At 37.2% G+C, this 19,811-nt stretch overlaps 1 protein-coding gene across 2 annotated transcripts in view; it reads right to left on the bottom strand.

Moving 5' to 3' along the window:
* ehbp1 (EH domain binding protein 1) overlaps positions 1-19,811 on the bottom strand; it is a 387,730-nt gene that overhangs the window by 181,140 nt on the left and 186,779 nt on the right. For both annotated transcript variants that reach the window (XM_059986115.1, XM_059986116.1), the window contains exons 11-12: positions 16,024-16,202; positions 15,280-15,328 (exon numbers count right to left, since the gene is read on the bottom strand). In XM_059986115.1, the coding sequence (XP_059842098.1) occupies positions 15,280-15,328; positions 16,024-16,202 (228 nt within the window). The remainder of the gene's footprint in view (positions 1-15,279; positions 15,329-16,023; positions 16,203-19,811) is intronic.

The raw sequence follows: 19,811 nt of genomic DNA, 5'->3' as shown, positions 1-19,811 counted from the left end.
AAACAACTAGAAGCTCAGGATTAGTGAAATGGATTGAATACAGCTAAGTCTGTAGTTACTCAAATGTCATTGTTTTCTCATTGTAAAAATGACCACATTATGATACTAAATTAACAAATTTATATGAAAAATGTTTGGGCTTGTGGATGGTGGGAAGAAGTAAATACAGTGGCATGCAAAAGTTTGAGTACCACTGGTCAAAATTTCTGTTACTGTGAATAGTTAAGTGAGTAGAAGATGAACTGATTTCCAAAAGTCATAAAGTTAAAGATGAAACATTCTTTTCAACATTTTAAGCAAGATTAGTGTATTATTTTTGTTTTCTTCAATTTTAGAGTGAGAAAAAGGAAAGGAGCACCATGCAAAAGTTTGGGCACCCCAAGAGATTTGAGCTCCCAGATAATTTTTACCAAGGTCTCAGACCTTAATTAGCTTGTTAGGACTATGACTTGTTTATAGTCAACGTTAGGAAAGGCCAGGTGATGCAAATTTCAAAACTTTATAAATTCCCTGACTCCTCAAACTTTGTCCCAACAATCAGCAGCTGCCTAGCACTCTGCAAATTAAAATAAATGATGCCCACAAGGCAGCAGAAGACTATAAGAAGACAGCAAAGTGTTTTCAGGTAGCCCTTTCCTCAGTTCGTAATGTAATTAAGAAGTGGCAGTTTACAGGAACAATGGAGATCAAGTTGAGGTCTGCAAGACCAAGAAAACTTTCCGAGAGAACTGCTCATAGGATTGCTAGGAAGGACAAATCAAGACCCCCATTTGACTGCAAAAGACCTTCAGGAAGATTTAGCAGACTCTGGAGTGGTGGTGCACTGTTCTGTGCAGTGACACCAGCACAAATATGACCTTCGTGGAAGAATCATCAGAAGAAAACCTTTACTGCGTCCTCACCACAAAATTCAGCATCAGAAATTTGCAAAGGAACATCTCAACAAGCCTGATGCATTTTGGAAACAAGTCCTGTGGACCGATGAAGTTAAAACAGAATTTTTTGGCCACAATGAGCAAAGGTATGTTTGGAGGAAAAAGGGTGCAGAATTTCATGAAAAGAATACCTCTCCAACTGTTAAGCACAGGGGTGGATCGATCATGCTTTGGGCTTGTGTTGTAGCCAGTAGCATGGTGAACATTTCACTGGTAGAGGGAAGAATGAATTCAATTAAATACCAGCAAATTCTGGAAGCAAACATCACACCATCTGTAAAAAAAGCTGAAGATGAAAAGAGGATGGCTTCTACAACAGGATAATGATCCTAAACACACCTCAAAATCCACAATGGACTACCTCAAAAGACGCAAGCTGAAGGTTTTGCCCTGGCCCTCACAGTCCCCCGACCTAAACATCATCAAAAATCTATGGATAGACCTCAAGAGCAGTGCATGCAAGGCAGCCCAATAACCTCACAGAAGCCTTTTGCAAGGAAGAGTGGACGAAAATCCCCCAAACAAGAATTGAAAGACTCTTAGCTGGCTACAGAAAGCACATACAAGCTGCCAAAGGGGGTGTTACTAAGTACTGACCATGCAGGGTGCCATTCCGGCCATTTTCCTTTTGAAACTGTAGAAGATGGAAATTAAAAAGTAATCTTGCTTAAAATATTAAAGAAATGTGTCAACTTTAACTTTATGCCTTTTGGAAATCAGGTCATCTTTTACTCACTTAGCTATTCACAGTAACAGAAATTTTGACCAGGGGTGTGCAAACTTCTGCATGCCACTGTAGTTATCTATTGTATTTTCTATTTTTTGTCAGTTTTGTGGCATCTGTGTTCTTTTATTTTTGGTGTATAACTCTGCACTGCATCTTCTCCAGAGCAATCACATTGTAACATTATGTCCTGAACCCTAGCATTTCATAAGACACAGTCAAACTAATGCTTTATTTCTGGAGTGTTGGCACGTAGCCAAATGGTTAAGGCGTCCGTCGCTAGTTCGAGCTTTAGCTGAGGCAATGTGTTGTGTCCTTGAGCAAGGCGCTTAACCACACATTGCTCTGGTGGTTGACACCGGTGCCAAGCTGCATCGGCCCTTGCCCTTCCCTTGGTCAATATCGGTGGTGTGGAGAGGGGAGACTTGCAGCATAGGCAACTTCCATACAACCCTGCCAAGGCCCAAGACTAACGAACGCCTATTAGATGTCCTTTCATTTAGCCTCAGCCAATAATACAAAGTGTCTCATATGCCTTTTTAACCACCTTATTGGCACACTATGAATAGAAAGCCGAATATACTTGTGTTTCTCCACATGAGTCTCTGTATTCTTGTATCTATTGTATCCTCTATTGCCTTACTGTGCCTTCCCAAAGGAAATATATCACACATTTTTGGTTATATTCCAGTTGCCCTTTTGTTGCCCTGCTGATTAGTCTATATCTCCGTGCAGAAGAAAAAAGTACCTCCTTATAATAACCCTAGCTAAATTTTGTTCACTACTGTCAATTTCTTTATCTTATCAATCGGAGGTTTACATGAATAATGAATCCTGAGAATGAAAGGGTTAATATATGAGCAGTGTTTGATGGCTCGGGACTCATATTTGCTGGAGTTTAAAGAACGAGGTAGTATTTCAGTGAAAACTATTGAATACTGAAAGGCCTAGGTAGTGGTGGTGTGGAAAGGACGTTCCCAATAGTGGGAGAGCCAAGGACTAGAGGGCACAGCTCCATATTCCTTTAGAAAAGAGATGAAGAGTAATTTATTTAGCTTGAAGGTGGTGAATCTCTGGAATTTATTACCAGAAACGGGAGGAGGCCAAGTTATTGGGTATACTTTATAGGGAACTGATAGGTTCTTGATTAGTCAGGGCATCAAAGGTTTATGGGGAGAAAGCAGGAGAGTGGGGTTGAGAGGGAAAATAAGCCAGCCATGATTGAATGGCGGAGTAGTCTCAATGCAGTGAATGGCCTAATTCTGCTCCTTCGTCTTATGATCCTTGATTGTCCCCTCAATTTAAGCATAAATCACCGACAACAGTCCCTCAGTCCCTAATTTAAATTGAAACCTTCTTACTTAATGATTAATATCATTAGGTGCAAAAGTGACACTGTGTAAACATTATACATGCTAACTTGGATCCAAACTGAAAGTGTCAATTTCAATGTGATAGCTGACACAATTTGCTCGAGGTGAATTAAATTATTGACTGACAGATATGTGGAAAAAATTCAGCTCTACAGTATATCATACAATTTCTAGGTTTTCTGCCTACACAAATACAAAATAAAATGCAAAAAGCATACTCAAATATCTCATTCCTTTATAAATCTAATTTCAGCATTACCTATACCAGTAAACCTTGAGGTGAAGAAACAAAATTCAGTACTTAACGATAGAAATTTATGGAAATATTTAGCAGGACAGGCCAGATTTGGGTCACAAGAAACAATTAAAAAGCTGAGACATACTTAACTCTGTGCTTCCTTTAATAGCCACCAGCAACATCCACCTCACAGCACAGAACATCTCATGCCAGATACCACACTTATGTAGTTAAAAACACTTCCACTACGGATTCTCCACTGCATCCACCAAAAGACAACAAATATGTTGCATTTAATGGCTGGATGCCCCTCAGTTTTCACCAATCATAACTGATTTATTCCTATGAATGGAGTTATTAAGTTGATGAAAATGATTAAGTGCATATAACCAATTTATTTATTTTAAATATATATTTTAAGTTATTTGAACTGAATGTCTATTGTCAGAGACATTTAAAAGGTTTAAAGTAGTTTGTAAGCTGTCAGAAGGCCATTATGTAATTCTGGAGGTGAGGGACCCAAGGACTTTCCTCCCTCATTGCCCACTTCATATTCCTCAATAACAGCACCAGCCAGGCTTAGGCTGACAGGTGGTGCAAAGCCACAAAATGAAAATGCAGTCATGGGCCTAATATAGTGTGTGAGTGGAGCTAGGGCAGGATCAATGACATTTCATCAGGGCTGATCAGAATTGTTTTAATGAAAAATCACTGAACTGAATTATGAATTCTTTTTCTCTCTTCACAGAAACTGTCTGACTTGCTGAGCATTTTTGCGTCTCCTTAATTCAGCTTGCTCTTGTTTTCCTTGATGATCTCCCTTGTTGTAAGCTGAATTCACTGGAAGCTATCCAAAACTATTTTGGCTGTGTCATTAAGTATATAAGATTTGATTCACCTATCATGCTTTGTTTGATAATCTTTAATGGCACCAAATAATGAAATCCCTCCTTTTTGAATGAAAAATCCCTCTAATTTTCAATTCCAATGGCTTCTCCACTCCTCGTTTCTAATGTTCTTTAGCCTTCTAATTACCTGGTGTGCTTGATTGTGTAAAGGGTGGCTATGAAGATGTTAATCGGGAAGAGGTTAGATAGACAAAAATATCAGCAGTATATATTTTTTTTTAAAAAGAGCACTACTTTGGTGAAATACTGAGCATTCTTGATTGGCTGAGTTATTGATAATACTATGTTCTCATTTTGAACTGACCTATGAAAAACAATCAAAGTTTGCCAAAATTTAGCAAAAAATGTTCCTCTGAAATACTGCCAGCATTCTCAATTATGAATTATGCCAATTTCAGCAAAAGACTCCATTTCTGTGCCTGCAACTCTTGTAGATTAAATTAAATATATAATTTGAAAATGTGTCTTGTACATTTTCCATAAAAATAGACAATCCAGTGTTTGGGTGGGGAAGGAAGAAGGAGGGGGTATGGATGTACAGAGAGTTTTTACAGCATTTGAACCAGGTCAGTTAAGCAGATTCAGAACTACACCAGAAGATAATGGATAGCACTTTTCCCACTTTACAAATCTTCTCAAATGACTTTCATTTTTCCTCTCCACTCACTATTTCTTAATCACCCAGGGATCCTATATTCTCAGTTTTGAGTTTAATTGTTTTACATTGAATTTCAGTACAGTGCAACAGGGTTTTCAGTTAGGCTGCTATTCTGCAAGGAATGACAGGCTTATCCACTTTGAAAATCCTGATAGCTCTTTTTATGATTATCAGGCAGATCCCCCTCATGCTTACTGCTTGTGTATACCCTAACATGACACATCAGATGGAAATTAAAATAAATTAATTTAATATATGAGATCTGTCACCTAATTTAAACAACAAAATAGTTTGCACATTAGTCTTTTGCCATGCATCCTGTGCCTCTGATGCTCAATGCCTTTAGGTTTCTGCTTCATAAATCTCTGCCAGCACTGCAGGACATAAAATATCTATCCCCAGCTATTTTTAATCTTTTTTACCCTTTATACCTGTATAGGGCCTCATCTGTATTGAAACAATGGACTTATTTGGCCTCTGTCTCTTCTCTGACAAACACTTGGGGAGAAGTAATCTCAGAATAGTTACTATTTACAACATAGTTAATTCTTTATGTAATTCATAATATTATAAAACATCATATTTCCAATTTAAAAATACACTAGAAATATTAATTATTAGGCAAATTAAAGTGAAAATTACAGACATAATCTTAGTTCTTTGTGTCATTCACACTTATACTATATGCGTTTCGGGCACACATCTCAATTCATTTCATTTCTAGAATAGGAAGATTAGTGTATCAGTAGAAGGCATATTGAATAAGTGTACTAAAAGCACAGAAACGGAATTTTGAAGAGGCAAAGTTTTCACATCCCAGGAAAACTAGGGGTTAAAAATAAATAAAGACACACAAATTGGAGTGATTTCAGAAAAAAAACTAAGGCTCCACTGCTAGCCTGCTAGGTCTGTGTTTTTCTCCCTCAGGATCTGGGCTTAATGGCAATTCAGTTAATTTAAAATTCATCCCAAAGAAGCTTCAAAAAGATGGAAAATGTCACCTTTTCAAATTACAACTAATAATTACTTTGCAGTGAAGTGACTTGGAAGGGAAGGAATGGACAGAGTTAGGTAAAGAAAATTTAAGGCAGGGAGTTTGAAGTTGATTCAGCAATAAGAAAAGATCAGTGACTTATTTCTAAGTTAGAATGATTGGGGAAATTGTGGTAAATCCATGCAGCCGCTGTAGGTCATGAATCGGAGAGCTGTCATCAATAAAGTTCAGACAAATTCCAGCAATGCACACTGATAGTTTATAATCCACTGGATGTGGAACGGTTGAGGTTTTCTCAGGGGACAGATGGTATGCCAATTGATCAAATAGTTTTGCCCTGTATAGAACCAAGTTTCTTGAGTGCTATTTATACTTACTAAGTAACAAAATAGTTTTCAGTCAGGGTCCCAGTTATCTTTTCTCTTGCTTTCCATAGCAATGTGGGATAGATTTCATCCAGCTCTGAGGATTTACCAAACCTTTTGCACCCCATGATATCTAACTAACAAACTGCTGGAGAAATTCAAAGGTTAAACAGCATCTGTGAGAGGAAAAGAATTGTCAACACTTTAAGTTAAAAACCTGCATTACAATCTTCAGTATCCTTTGCACCCAAGGTTCCCTAATCTTGCCTTTTTTTTACAGAACATGTTTTCCCTGAACTTGCACCAACTCTTTTTCAAAATATTTTTGCTTGTCAGCTGTTGCTTAGCCATGAACTTCTATTCCCAATCTACTTCCACCAGATCTTCTCTTATGCTACTGAAATCAGCAATTGAGCCAAATCATGCTCACTGTGACCAGAGGATCCAAAGGAAATCACTTGGTTCATTCAGTCCCAGGTGACTAATTTCACAAATTGTGCAGACCTGTTGAGAGCCTGGGTTATTATGCTGACTGACTGATTACAGTGCATCCATAATTTTTTTTTATCATAATACTGCAATGTTCAACAGCAAAGCTCAATCAAAGTTCCATGGCAATTTGTGGAAGGATCTGCCTCTAAAAGAATAAAGTTACGGTCTCCATTCATTTGAAAAGGGTATCACTGTCTGGAGAGTAAGGAGAAAAAGGTAAATCAAAATATTTTTAATTTTAAACATTTAAATTATTTCTTAGTAGTTAAAGCATTATAATTTGTAATGCATTTTAAAAACCTAGTAATTAAGCATTAATAATAACTTAAATATTTTTGAATACCAGGAATGTTTAAAAACTATTGCAAATCCTTGGCACTAACCTTGTTTTTGATCAAGGAAATCAGAATATTGCCCAAGATCTAATTACCACTGAGGCCTCACTATGCCTTTTTACCATGTGCAGATGTGGTAGGTTAGCTTGCCTGATCCACTATATCTGGCCAATGTCAGGATTTGGACAAAAGATTGCACATTGTGAAATGCTTCATTCAGGTCATTATCAAATGCCACATGACAGGTTTTGAGACCTGTTTAGTGGCTGCTGAAGTCGAGGACTAGATTTCAGGTTTCACGATTCAAGATTGGTAATGTCATTTCCACTACGCAAGTGTAAAGGAGAACAAAATAATTATTGCTCCAGATCCAATATAACACCAAAAACACACACATAAAATTAAAAACACAATAAACAAAAGAAAGCTTATATACATAGATTGACTGTATGCCTGCAGAGTGACGCTAGGCACAGGGGTTTCTATAATTAAGGTGGCTGGCCAAAAATGAATTAGTAGTGATGGCGGAGGGTATAATGGGGTGGGTTAGTGAATGGAGATGTTAATCAGCCTTACTGCTTAGGATGTTTTTGAGTCTGGTGGTCCTGGCGTGAATGCTATGCAGTCTCCTCTCTGATGGAAGTGGAACCAAGACAAAGATGGTTACACAAAAAAAATAGGGAAACTGAAGTGCAAAAAGAAGCCTGCATGAACATAAATGATGGTTTAATCCTGACTTTACATGAAGTCAAGCTACCATATTCTTACACAATTTGCATTACTTGAAGGATGAAAGTCACATGCAAACATTACAGTGAAATGTTGCAATATCCCATCATTTCAAAAATTAATGAAATACAAAACTGATGCAACATAGCTACCTCTATTCCAACAGTAGCCAGCAAAATGTGACTGCAATAATCTTCCAATAATGTCACAAACTAAATTCTACAGCCTTGAACTGAAAAGTAGTTCTGTCAATGTTAGTGAGAAAATTTGCCTTCCTGGAAAGGTAAAGCAGTCTATATAACAAGTTCATTATTGTTCTTGTCATCAAAAATACTACTATAAATAATCTTCTAAAAGAAATTTAACTGAAGTATTCAGATGATTTGTACTTTGTTCTTAGTTTCTGTCATTTAAACCCATCAAACAAGACTATGTAATCCTTGATACATATGCTGTAAATTGAACTGCAAGAAGTGTAGGCATGCTTAATAATTTGTTAAATAACTGCTACATTTAGAGTATGGCTGCATTATAATCAGCTACTGTGTAGGAAAGGTTGTGCTGATGTATTTGTTTATCAGATGCAATATGTGATGAGTACAATTAACAAACAATTCTTTGTGACTGGTTTAGTGTTTGTACCTGCATCAACAAAGACATGTTAGTATTGTAACTACTAGTTCTTAACCTAAGTGTCTACAAAATCATCTCAGATAATGATTTGGCCCAGATATTGAAATCCTAAGATTTGCAACAAATATGACTTTTCTATTTTGCTCAGTTTGACATGATTATTATAAAGACATAACTTGTGAATTTCACTTACAAATTATCTGCAAGCCCTTCTGAAAATATCATTTTTATAATTTATGGTACTGATCAAAACAGAAGTAGTGAATTCAAAAGATAATATGCCAAGTGATCATGCAATACGTATTTTGCAACATCTGTGCTTTTACAGATAAGTAAAAAGTCTTCAATTTACATTCAATTTGAAAGATGTGTGATAGACTGGCATTTTTAAAGTCCACCTCTTAGAATTTTTTCATAACTTAATCATTCAAAAATTCAATAACCCCAAAAATCTAAAAGTTACTACATTTAACATCCAACATAGTCTCAGCCTGGTAATTTATTCTCCAGGTAAGAGGATGACATGGGAAGAGTTTTGCCATATAATGTATTTTGATACATAGGAACTAAACTGAGTTAAAAAGATTCATTCCTTTCACTTTCAACCTCACTTCAAGTAAACCCAATCATATCTGTTTTGTCTGACTGCATTGTCTTAGTTCCCCCATTGAAACATGAACTTTGGTGCCAATTCAGAACTTTTCTTTGAGGCGTTCCTTCTTCTATTCCATACACTGACTCTTAGTAAAACCAATTGAAAACGTAGCATCCAGTTTTCACATATTCACTGCTGACATTCAGCTCCATTTCACTGCTGTTCTTGATCCCTTCATTTCCCTTAAACAATCAAAGTCTGGGATCTGGTACTCCTTCAGCAGAACAAATATCTTATTAAATATTATCCACACAACAAATCCACTTCCATAGCCATCAACTCTATTGTCTTCTCTAGAATTCAACCTTTCTAATCCAGGTATTGTAAACTGTGGACCAAAATTCAATAGCATCACTAAGGGCACCACTGCAGCACAGTAGCTAGTGCAACACTATTGCAGCTCGAGGTGTTGGAGTTAAGAGTTCAATTCTGACGTCATCTGTAAGGAATCTGTACGTCCTTCCCATTGAAGGCATGGGTTTCCTCCTGGTACTCTGGTTTCCTCGCACAGTCCAAAGTTGTACCAGTTAGTAGGTTTTTTGGTCATTGTGCTATATCCTGTGATTAGGCTAGGATTAAATTGGAGGTTGCTAGGTGGTGCACCTTGAAGGCTGTACAGCTAAATAAATAAAGGTCAGCTACTTTCAGCATCTGGAGTACTGAAATCCAGAGACATACAACCCTGACTGAAGAAATTCTTCTTGATTTCAGCTATAATGCTAGATCTGCTATCCCAACATGAACGCTAGTTTAAGAATTTCCAACTACAGGAAACGACCCTTCGACTTCAATCCATCAAATCCTATCAGAAGTTTGCGCATTTCGTTCTGATCATAAACACATTCTTTCAAACCGCAGAGCAAATAAACCTATTCTATTATGGCTTCTTTTATAAGACAGCCCTATCACCTTAGGTCAGAGGTTTCCAATCTTTTTTTATGCCATGGACTAATAAAATTAAGCAAGGGGTCTGGAGACTCAAGTTAGGAACCCCTACCCTAAATCTTTACTGTCATTGCCAAAACATACATACATATATATATATATATATATACACACACACATATATATTCTTTTTGACTTGAGTGAACCAAGACAATGTTACGGAAGATTGGTCTCGAAGCTTTTTATTAACCATATCTAATTGGTATCATTGGCAGAGTCAATGATATCATTGGCAGAGTCTTTTTATTAACCATATCTAATTGGTATCATTGGCAGAGTCAGCATTCATAGATTAAGTTCATGACTCACAAAGTAATGACGGTGAACCACCTTCTTGAACATCTGCAGCTCTTCTAGTAAATAATTCCAATAATTCAGAGAAGGAATGGCACAATTTTTAAGTAGGAATGGTGTTTAACTTGGGAGTGGAACATGCAGGTAATGGCATGCCTATGAGTCTGATGCCCTTGGCCTTGCTGGTGGTAGAGATTAGACCTTGAGGAGCTGGCACTGGAATAACCAGGAGCAATGTGCTGTGCATCCACCACCTTAAACCACCATCAACGTGGCAGTGATGAAGGAATGAATGTTTAAGGTGGTAGATGGAGTACCCATCAAATAGGCTGTTCTGTCCTGGATATCACCAAGCTTCTTGGATTAGGTTGAAGCTGCAATCATACAGAAAGTTTTCCAGCAAATTCCAAATTTGCTCTTGCAGCCCAGGATCCAGTTGAATTTCAGAACAATGGTGAGAACAGGTTATTGATAGAAGGAACTCACTAATGGTAATATCACTGCATGTAAAGGAGGTTAATGCCTGACACTATTATGGAATTAATGTCAACTTATTATTATTAACCTAAGCGCTGTCATGGTCTTGGTGCACACAGTCAGGGATTACATCATCTGGACTAAATGTAACTGAACATTGCGTAATTCTGTTGTGAATATTTCCTCTACTGATTTTATGAGGGAAGGAGGATCATTGATAAAACAGATTAAGGTGATTGAACCCAGGATACTGCTGTGATAAATGCAACTCTTGGGTATGCGTCAGGATCAAAACTGTGGTGAGATCAAGAATTAAGTGAGCCAGCAAAACCCACATTGGGCAAGAGTGAACAGGTTATTAGTGTGACAATGTCTGCACTTGACCCAAGTTGACAGTGACCAACCTTACCACCACTTGTCATAATAATCAAGATGACCACAGCTCAACTCAAAAATGACAAGGCTTTAGGTTCAGATTGTTATTCAAATGAAATCCTAAAACTCCATGTTTAAGAGCTTCAGTCACAAATCCACAGCTTCAATGCCTGTATCTGAGAAGAGGAAGATGCTCCAGGGAGAATTCAAGGGTTATAATAATAATAATAATAACAACAACAACAACAACTAACTTCGGAAAAAGGAGACGTCTAATTGAGGTAACAACAGAAGGGTATCCCTAAAGAGCTGGTCCCAGATCTTGTCCATCCAGAGGCACAGTGAGCAGGATCTTCATTAAAACTACAACTCCAAAAACAACATAGAGAGCAGCACCTGCCACTACACCAGACCTTTCTATATCTCTGAGGGAGGGAAAGTGTATCACCCTTCTCAAATATGGCCACCTACAGAAATTAAAATTCATCATACACTCGCTTGACTATGGCATGAGATAGTCTCTGCAACTGGATCCTAGACTTCCTGACTGGGAGAGCTCAGTCAGTCCAGATTGGGAACAGCATCTCCAACACCATCACACTGAACACAGGAGTCCCCCCAGGGCTGTGTGCTCAGTCCACTGCTGTTCACTCTGCTGACCCACGACTGTGCTGCAACACACAGCTGGAACCACATCATCAAGTTTACTGATGACACGAAAATGGTAGGTCTCTCAGCAAGAATGACGAGTCAGCTTACAGAGAGGAGGTGCAGCGGCTAACGGACTGGTACAGAGTCAACAACCTGTCTCTTAATGTGAACAAAACAAAAGAGATGGTTGCTGACTTTAGGCGGGCACGGAGTGTTCACTCCCCACTGAACATCGACGGCTCCTCGGTAGAGATCATTAAGAGCACCAAATTTCTTGGGGTTCACCTGGCAGAGAATCTCACCTGGTCCCTCAACTCCAGCTCCATAGCAAAGAAAGCTCAGCAGCGTCTCTACTTTCTGCGAAGGCTGAGGAAAGTCCATCTCCCACCCCCCATCCTCATCACATTCTACAGGGGTTGTATTGAGAGCATCACTGCCTGGTTCGGAAATTCTCAGATCGCAGGACCCTGCAGCAGACAGTGAGGTCAGCTGAGAAGATCATCGGGGTCTCTCTTCCTGCCATCATGGACATTTACACTACACGCTGCATCCGCAAAGCAAACAGCATTATGAAGGACCCCATGCACCCCTCATACAATCTCTTCTCCCTCCTGCCTTCTGGGAAAAGGCACCGAAGCATTCGGGCTCTAACGACCAGACTGTGGAACAGTTTCTTCCCCCAAGCTATCAGACTCCTCAATACCCAGAGCCTAGACTGACACCTTACTGCCCTATTGTCCTGTTTATTATTTGTTGTAATGCCTGCACTGTTTTGTGCTCTTTATGCAGTCCTGGGTAGGTCTGTAGTCTAGTCTAGTTTTCATGTGTTTTTTTTTTCCTCTGTGTTGTTTTTTAATGTAGTTCAGTCTAGTTTTTGTACTGTCATGTAACATCATGGTCCTGAAAAACATTGTCTCGTTTTTACTGTGTACTGTACCAGCAGTTATGGTCGAAATTACAATAAAAGTGACTTGACTTGACTTGAGATGAACCAATGGGTCAACAACACTTACCAAAGAACAATGTCAAACAAAGCTTTATCTCATGTTTTATCTCTTCTCATGGAGTGGAGCCAAACTTGAGAAGAAAAGCAAAGGTGTTCAGTCCAAACAATGTTCACATTTGCACACATTCCAGGGTTTATTCTAAGCCATATCGAGTACCAAGCAGCTGCCTCAGAGGACTATTACGAAGTGCTGGCTGACAGTTCAATAAATGACACCTTCCATCACTCTGCTGATGTTTGAGATTAGACTGATAGGCCAGTACTTTTGTTGGATTGGAATGTTTTTATGCTTTTTATTCAGCAACCATATCTGCCATCGTGACCCACTACCTACGTATGTAAAATTTTGAAACATTATTTCCCCTTTACCAAACAACACTGACACTACCTAATCATTTTCAGTTTTTCAAAATGCCCTGATAAAAGACACAGGCATTCTCCATAACCCAAGTCAAACTAAATGGTTTGTACTTCTGATTTCTCTATGTTTTTCTCCAATAATGTTTGGCTTATCATTTTCCAATTTGCAAGAATATGTTCTCAAATCCAGAAAAAAATTGGTTGGTCACAACCAATGTATTTCTGCAGCTAAATGGCCAATAGATCCAAGAACTTGTTGGAAAATTGGAAAATAATAAATCTAACATTATTTGTTCCATTTTATTTCTCTCTCTCAGTCAAAGGAAGCCACACTTATCTTCACTACTCTTTTTTTAAACATACTGCTGTATCTTCCATAACATGCCTAATCTAAAACTTCACTGCAATGATTTAACTTGTATGGTCCTGTTCACCCATCATCTCTGTATTCGATAATCTGCACTGATATCCATTTAACTAGTTTTTGATTTTTCAGATCCCTCCATGGCTTAGCTCTTTACTATCTTTCCTATCTCTTTCATCATATTAAAGATCCACAAATTAAGGTCCTTGATTTAATGACTTGCTACGACAAGATCCAGAACTTTATATCCATAAACATCTTTCCCTTTCCTCCTTTTTAAATGCTTATTAAAAACTAATATTTATTATCTGCTCTAATATATCCCTTTTTTGTGGGTTGGTGTTAAATTTGTTTCAAACAATCCTGTAAAGCACTGTTTAGAGGGTCAGATTTTGAGGGTTGTCAAGGGAGTTTAAAATATACAAAGGTTTAAAAAGCAAATAATGTTAATAATACACTGAAGATTAATACACTTTTTTATTGTAACAAATAATATTAAATCAAGCTATGAGCATTAAACACAGCAAATGCTTTCATATTTTCTCACATTTTGGATCTATAACACGTTAACTTTTATTTTCAGGAAACAGGAAAATTAGCATTCTTATTTCAAATGAAATGTTTGCTAATATAATTAACCAATACACAAAATTTGTTCACATTTCCTTCATCCTATAAGACATGTAAAAATAAATCAAATTCTGTTCACTAAGCTTCACATTCATCTTTCACACAATACTTTGAAAATCTGCCACAGGTTGATTGACAGATATCAAATGCTGTCCATCAACAACACTAACAGGACTGGTGAAAGTCTAAATATTTCTCAATACACAATGTACTAACCTATTAACCAAGATCAGATTGCAAGTAGATTGTGTTTGCTTTCAATTAACTGTTGTGAGAAATTACACTCAAGACTTAGTAAACAGATTTTATTTTCTAATTGATATGCATCTATTTGAGTCTTAATTTAAAATGCATTGCCCTTAATTTCAATGAACTGAAACAGTAGATATGATCTGACCTGATATTGCCTATATCACAAGAGACCCTCCTTCAATTTAACCTCTACTGCCCTTGCAACGATCACCTGCAACTTCATTTTAATGGAGAAAAGGAGGCAGGCTCTGGTCTCAAAGAAACCATTCATTCATTCTAAGATGTTGTGTTAATTGGTTAGGAGGAGGAAATGTCAGAAACTTTATGCTTTTGTATGGTGCTATACACAGGCATTCTTCTTCATGATGCATTCATTCCAAATAGGGGCAGTAGGGGTTATCAATCAGAACTGTGAGAAGACAGGAAACAAACCTGCAGGAAGCAATTGAGATACTCAATTTAACTCTCATACAAGGGGCAAAAGAAGAGGGTGAAATGAGCTGCATAAGGAATAAAATCTGCTGAAGACGCTTCCCAAAACAGAATAATCACATATTTAATAATCCAGGCCTTAAATAATAGAAACTGGAAATGCAATGAAAATATGTTTTCTTTGAAAACTCTTTAAAAAATAGCTCCATGATACATGGATGAAAGCCACAGCAAGATACATCTGTATGTTTATAGGGGCTTTCTTCCACAAGCTTTAAAACGTTTGTGACCAATGCAAACAGAGTCGATAATGCATCAGATAAAACGGCAGGGGAGATTACTTCTGCAAGCTGCAATTATAACCTCACAAAACAACCTCACCTTCCAGGGATTACTAAAAGAGCACTGGTGAAGCCAATATTGCAATCATGTCATTTTCGGTGACTATTCTTACCTTTTTATTGTTTTCTTTAATATCTTGAGGATTCAGAGATTTGTAGTCACTGGAATAAGACGAACAAGAACAAGAGAATGCAAGGAAGTATTTAGTACTCACTTAAAATTATGCAGAATATATGGCAGGAAAAGAATTATACTGATAGTAATATTGTATTATAAGCAGTGATTTCATTATAAAGCAATCAACAAAACAGGCAGAGTGGAAAATAAAAGTAACCACAAAATCACATTTTTCCCAAAGCATTCAACTAACAGTGAAATAAAGATAAACACCAGAAGCTTGTCTTTAAAACCAAATTTACCATGCTGTAATCCTTTGCTGTCAGCATATGAAGAAATGAAAGATTATTTGTCTTTCAATGTTAACATTTCATTTGCAATGTTAATATTTCTGATTGATTTCACCAATAAATATTAACGCTGTTTTAGCAATATAAAACCAGAGGATAGAAATAGGTTTGCAAATGAAAGATTTTTCTCCTATCAAAGAAAGAGTACATTTTGGGGAAGAGTTGCAATTCAACTTTGACAGCTGTTCTGACCTGAAGAGTACCTTGCCCATTGCATATCTGTGCCCCAGGAACACTTTTAGTTCCATACATTTCAAACAAGTGAGGTATTAATGGCAAAAAAAATCACCCACTGTTTAACACCACTACAAAATGAATTTCTCTTCTCCTTCATTACAAATAAATGCTACACATGTGAATGCTCTTCCATTAATCAAGCTATTACTTACATTAAGTCTGATCGGAAATGGTGCAGAATAGCACAGAAAGCCAGTCCATTTCTCCATGAAGTGGTGAAGTTTGTAATTTTCACCCCTCTGTAGCTTTTTGTCACTTCTTTGCACCAGGCAAGCAGTGATTGAGTAGCATTTGGCTTTTTACCCAGAACAGGGCTTGGGATTGGGCTTGGCTAAGGAATAAGGAAACAAAAAAAAACAAAGTTATGAAAATTAACACTGGTTGACCTAACCAGCCGATTAGAATCTTTTGATGTCTGCCTCTTTTTTTAAACAGCTGTCAGTTTCTGATAATCACCGCTACTGACAAGAATCACACATCATCTAAATTCCTAGCTGCTGGCACTGATCTCTAAAGCAAGCTGTCAGTACAGGACTTTAGGTATGTACAAAGCAGCAAGCTAAAAACTATACCAGATGATGTACTATCATGGCATTTCAAGGTTGAAGGCCTTATTCAGTATCAGTTTCCTGTTACCTTTAATACAGTCAGTTTATTTTGTAATACTTGCAAGTGAATATAAATTCCAGCATGGAATGAAAGAACCTAAGATGCACACAGACATCAAGCATTAATCAATCTCAGCAACAACTCAAAGGTGAGTAAATATATATACATACATGTTGTCTATATTATGGGACTATTCTACTGCATTTTATACAAACTTGGACAATTATATGCTTAAAACATAACCACATTATCACAGAGGCAATTGTGAAAACTAAGGTAATCTATGAAAACAACATTCAGCATTATATTTTTCAATAGCTTATGAAAGTAGTTCTGCATTCAACTTGAGTTAATCAACAGGAATAGAAACAAAATATTTGGTATCATATTGGCATATTTTTGGCATTAAAATTCTCCTCCAACATATTAAGAAAACAGGGGAAGAAATGGATATGCCAACAGTTGTGATTTTTATGTCCAAGGTACACTGAATGCAATAAAGAGTACACTACAAGTCCAATATGCAAGGAATATATATAAATTAATAACTACAGAAGACACTAAAAACACTGAACTAAAACATAATTATAGTTCCTTACTAAACCTTGGTAGGAATTATATTCGCTATGCTGAAAATAGTTTAAAAAAAGGACAAAGTCAAATATTAGTAAACCAAATGGCAAGGATAATTTTGAAGCTATCAGTAAGCCGAGAATAAACTCCTTCTGATTTATTTCTTATGTCGGTGATAAGCTTACTAACAAATTTTGATTCTCAATTTTTCTTTCTGAAGACCAGCAAGAACATTAAAATCTAATCATAATTTGCAATGAAGGAACTGGTTATTTAGGACAGATGACAGCCATTAGATTATAAATTTAAAATGCATTGAATGAATATGTAAGCATTAATTTATGTAATGAAAACATACAGCATAACTTTTTAATAGTTGACAATAAAGATGCAACACTTTTACAGAGAAGTATTTTAAATATATAGTATGTGCCGTGTGTGTTTTCAAGACAGATAATTAGGAGTCAGATTGATGCAACGTTTTTGGACAGAAACCCCCTCAAATGGAAGCAAGTGGTACTACACATTCATCATACAAGGTGTAAGACTAATTATCTGCAAAATGGATTTGCAGCGTGTAAGAGGATCCTTCATCTACAATGAAGCATTTTTAATCAAGTATTTTTGTATTTTATAAATGTCAGCAAAAATAATGAACAAACAACCAGGGACAGTTCTGTACAATCCATCTTTCTAAATATAATGGATTCTGGTTAATTAGGCCATTGATTAATCGAGGCACTTGTTTATTTGGGGCAACTCTTAAAGAAAAAAAACTAAATCAAGAAATTACTTAACTGGGGCAAACTTTTCAAACAGTTTCTAACCAGCATCACTTACACGAACGTGCATGGCCATCAGAGACTACACTGTGCTTAGACCAATCAGTTTTTAAATTGTGTCGGCTGTGCATGCTCACGTTCAATAAGCAGTGATGTTGAAATAAGCAATAAGACAACTCCAAACTGGTTTGCTCACTCCGGTTTCAAGAATTCAAGTTTGGAGATGCTATAAATAGCTGTGAGTGAAAATACAAAAATTCCCCTACTTCAATAAGTTGGGAATTACAAAGAATTTGAAGGTACCTACAATCATCTTGAATATTACAATGAAAATGAAGATTTGGAGGATGCATTTGCCTAATGCATGAAGACAGTCCATTATCTGCATTAGGTGTCAGCGCTGATTTTGTATATTTACAGTCAATCATAAGAACATAGCAGATGAAATACTCCATCAACAACTACTAAGAACTAATACAGGTTTACAGTACTGTAGAGGTACTGACAGTGTTCTGTATTTCATTTAAATACCTAAATTGTTACTCAGTTAAATGGCAGCTTGTCTTTTTTTATATACTTTTTAACTATTTTCACAAAACTTCAGCTATATGGGGCAGCTGCTTAATTGGGCCAAAATGTACTGGTTCCAATGTGTACCAATTAACAGTACTAATAAAATTGCTTCGTTTGTGACCTATTCTTCAGACCGTGTATATGTTACAGTATACAAAATATTTTATACATACAATTAATAAGATGAAGAAATTATGAAGTAATTGTAGCAAATCACTCCTGTATACTGCACATTGAGATCATGGTCTAGTTGACTTTCTTTCAAACATCTATTCAGAACTCTTAGAATATTCAAATCACTTTATGGCTTTGTTTTTCCTCATCTATACCCTCAATCAGTTCAATCAACTTTGGACCTCCCTGCTCTTCTCCATTTCTGGCCATTTGTACATATCCAATTTTATCACTCGACCAGGAGTGGCCATCTCTTGGCTGGACTCTGTAATTTTGTTTCTGCCTCCAAAACGTCCTTGTTTCTTTATCAGCTTCAAAGCCTTAATTTGACTTGAAGCTTGGCGAACTTCCCCAGTATCTCCTTGTGAGATTATTGATAAATTTTGATTTTGCATTGAAACAGCAACACAGAGGCTGTATACAAAAAGGGCCAGAGTCACCTCTACCTCCTGAGGAGACTGAGGTCCTTTGGAGTATGAAGGCCTCTCCTTCACATGTTCTACCAGTCTGTTGTCACCAGAACAATCTTCTATGCAGTGGTATGCCAGGGCAATGGCATCAACATAGGTGATGCCAGCAGGCTGAATAAACTGAATAGAAAGGCTGGCTCTCTTATAGGAGTCAAACTAGACACATCACCACAGACTGTGGTAGAACAAAGGACTCTGGAAAATCCTAGCAATTCTGGACAATGTTTCTCATGCTCTGCATGCTACATTGCCTGAACAGAGAAGCACTTTCAGTAAGACAACTGCGCTGCTCCAAAAGGCACTATACAAGGTCATTCTTGCCGTTGGCTGTTAGGCGCTATAATGAGTTGGGGAAGAGAAGCCTGCCCGCCCGCCCCCCCCCCCCCCCCCCCCGGTTAGGCTGTTTGAGGTAAACTTTTTTTTTATTCTTTCTTATTTCTCTTCTAATATTTGTATATCTGTGCACTTGTAATGCTACTGTGACAGTGTAATTTTCTTTGGGATCAATAAAATATCTATCTATATATTGTACAGTGGATGGAACAGCATCCAGGGGGGTCAAATTAGTTATTGAGCCAGACTTTTCTGGGAGCAGGTCATGCTCTATAACAGAAAGTAAACTTCATAGCTAATGACTCAAGAGGGAAATGGAGGATACTCGAGATGAATAAATTTACTGTCCTTGTGGGCAAGTTTGCCTTGGCTGTAGGGGAAGGTTTAAACAAGTTTGGTAGGGGAATGACACCCAGAGCGATAAGT

Source organism: Hypanus sabinus, chromosome 12, assembly GCF_030144855.1.
Source record: "Hypanus sabinus isolate sHypSab1 chromosome 12, sHypSab1.hap1, whole genome shotgun sequence".
Classification (NCBI taxonomy): Eukaryota; Metazoa; Chordata; class Chondrichthyes; order Myliobatiformes; family Dasyatidae; genus Hypanus; species Hypanus sabinus.
The sequence above is the reverse complement of the archived record's forward strand: the minus strand, read 5'-3'. Positions and strand labels throughout refer to the sequence as shown.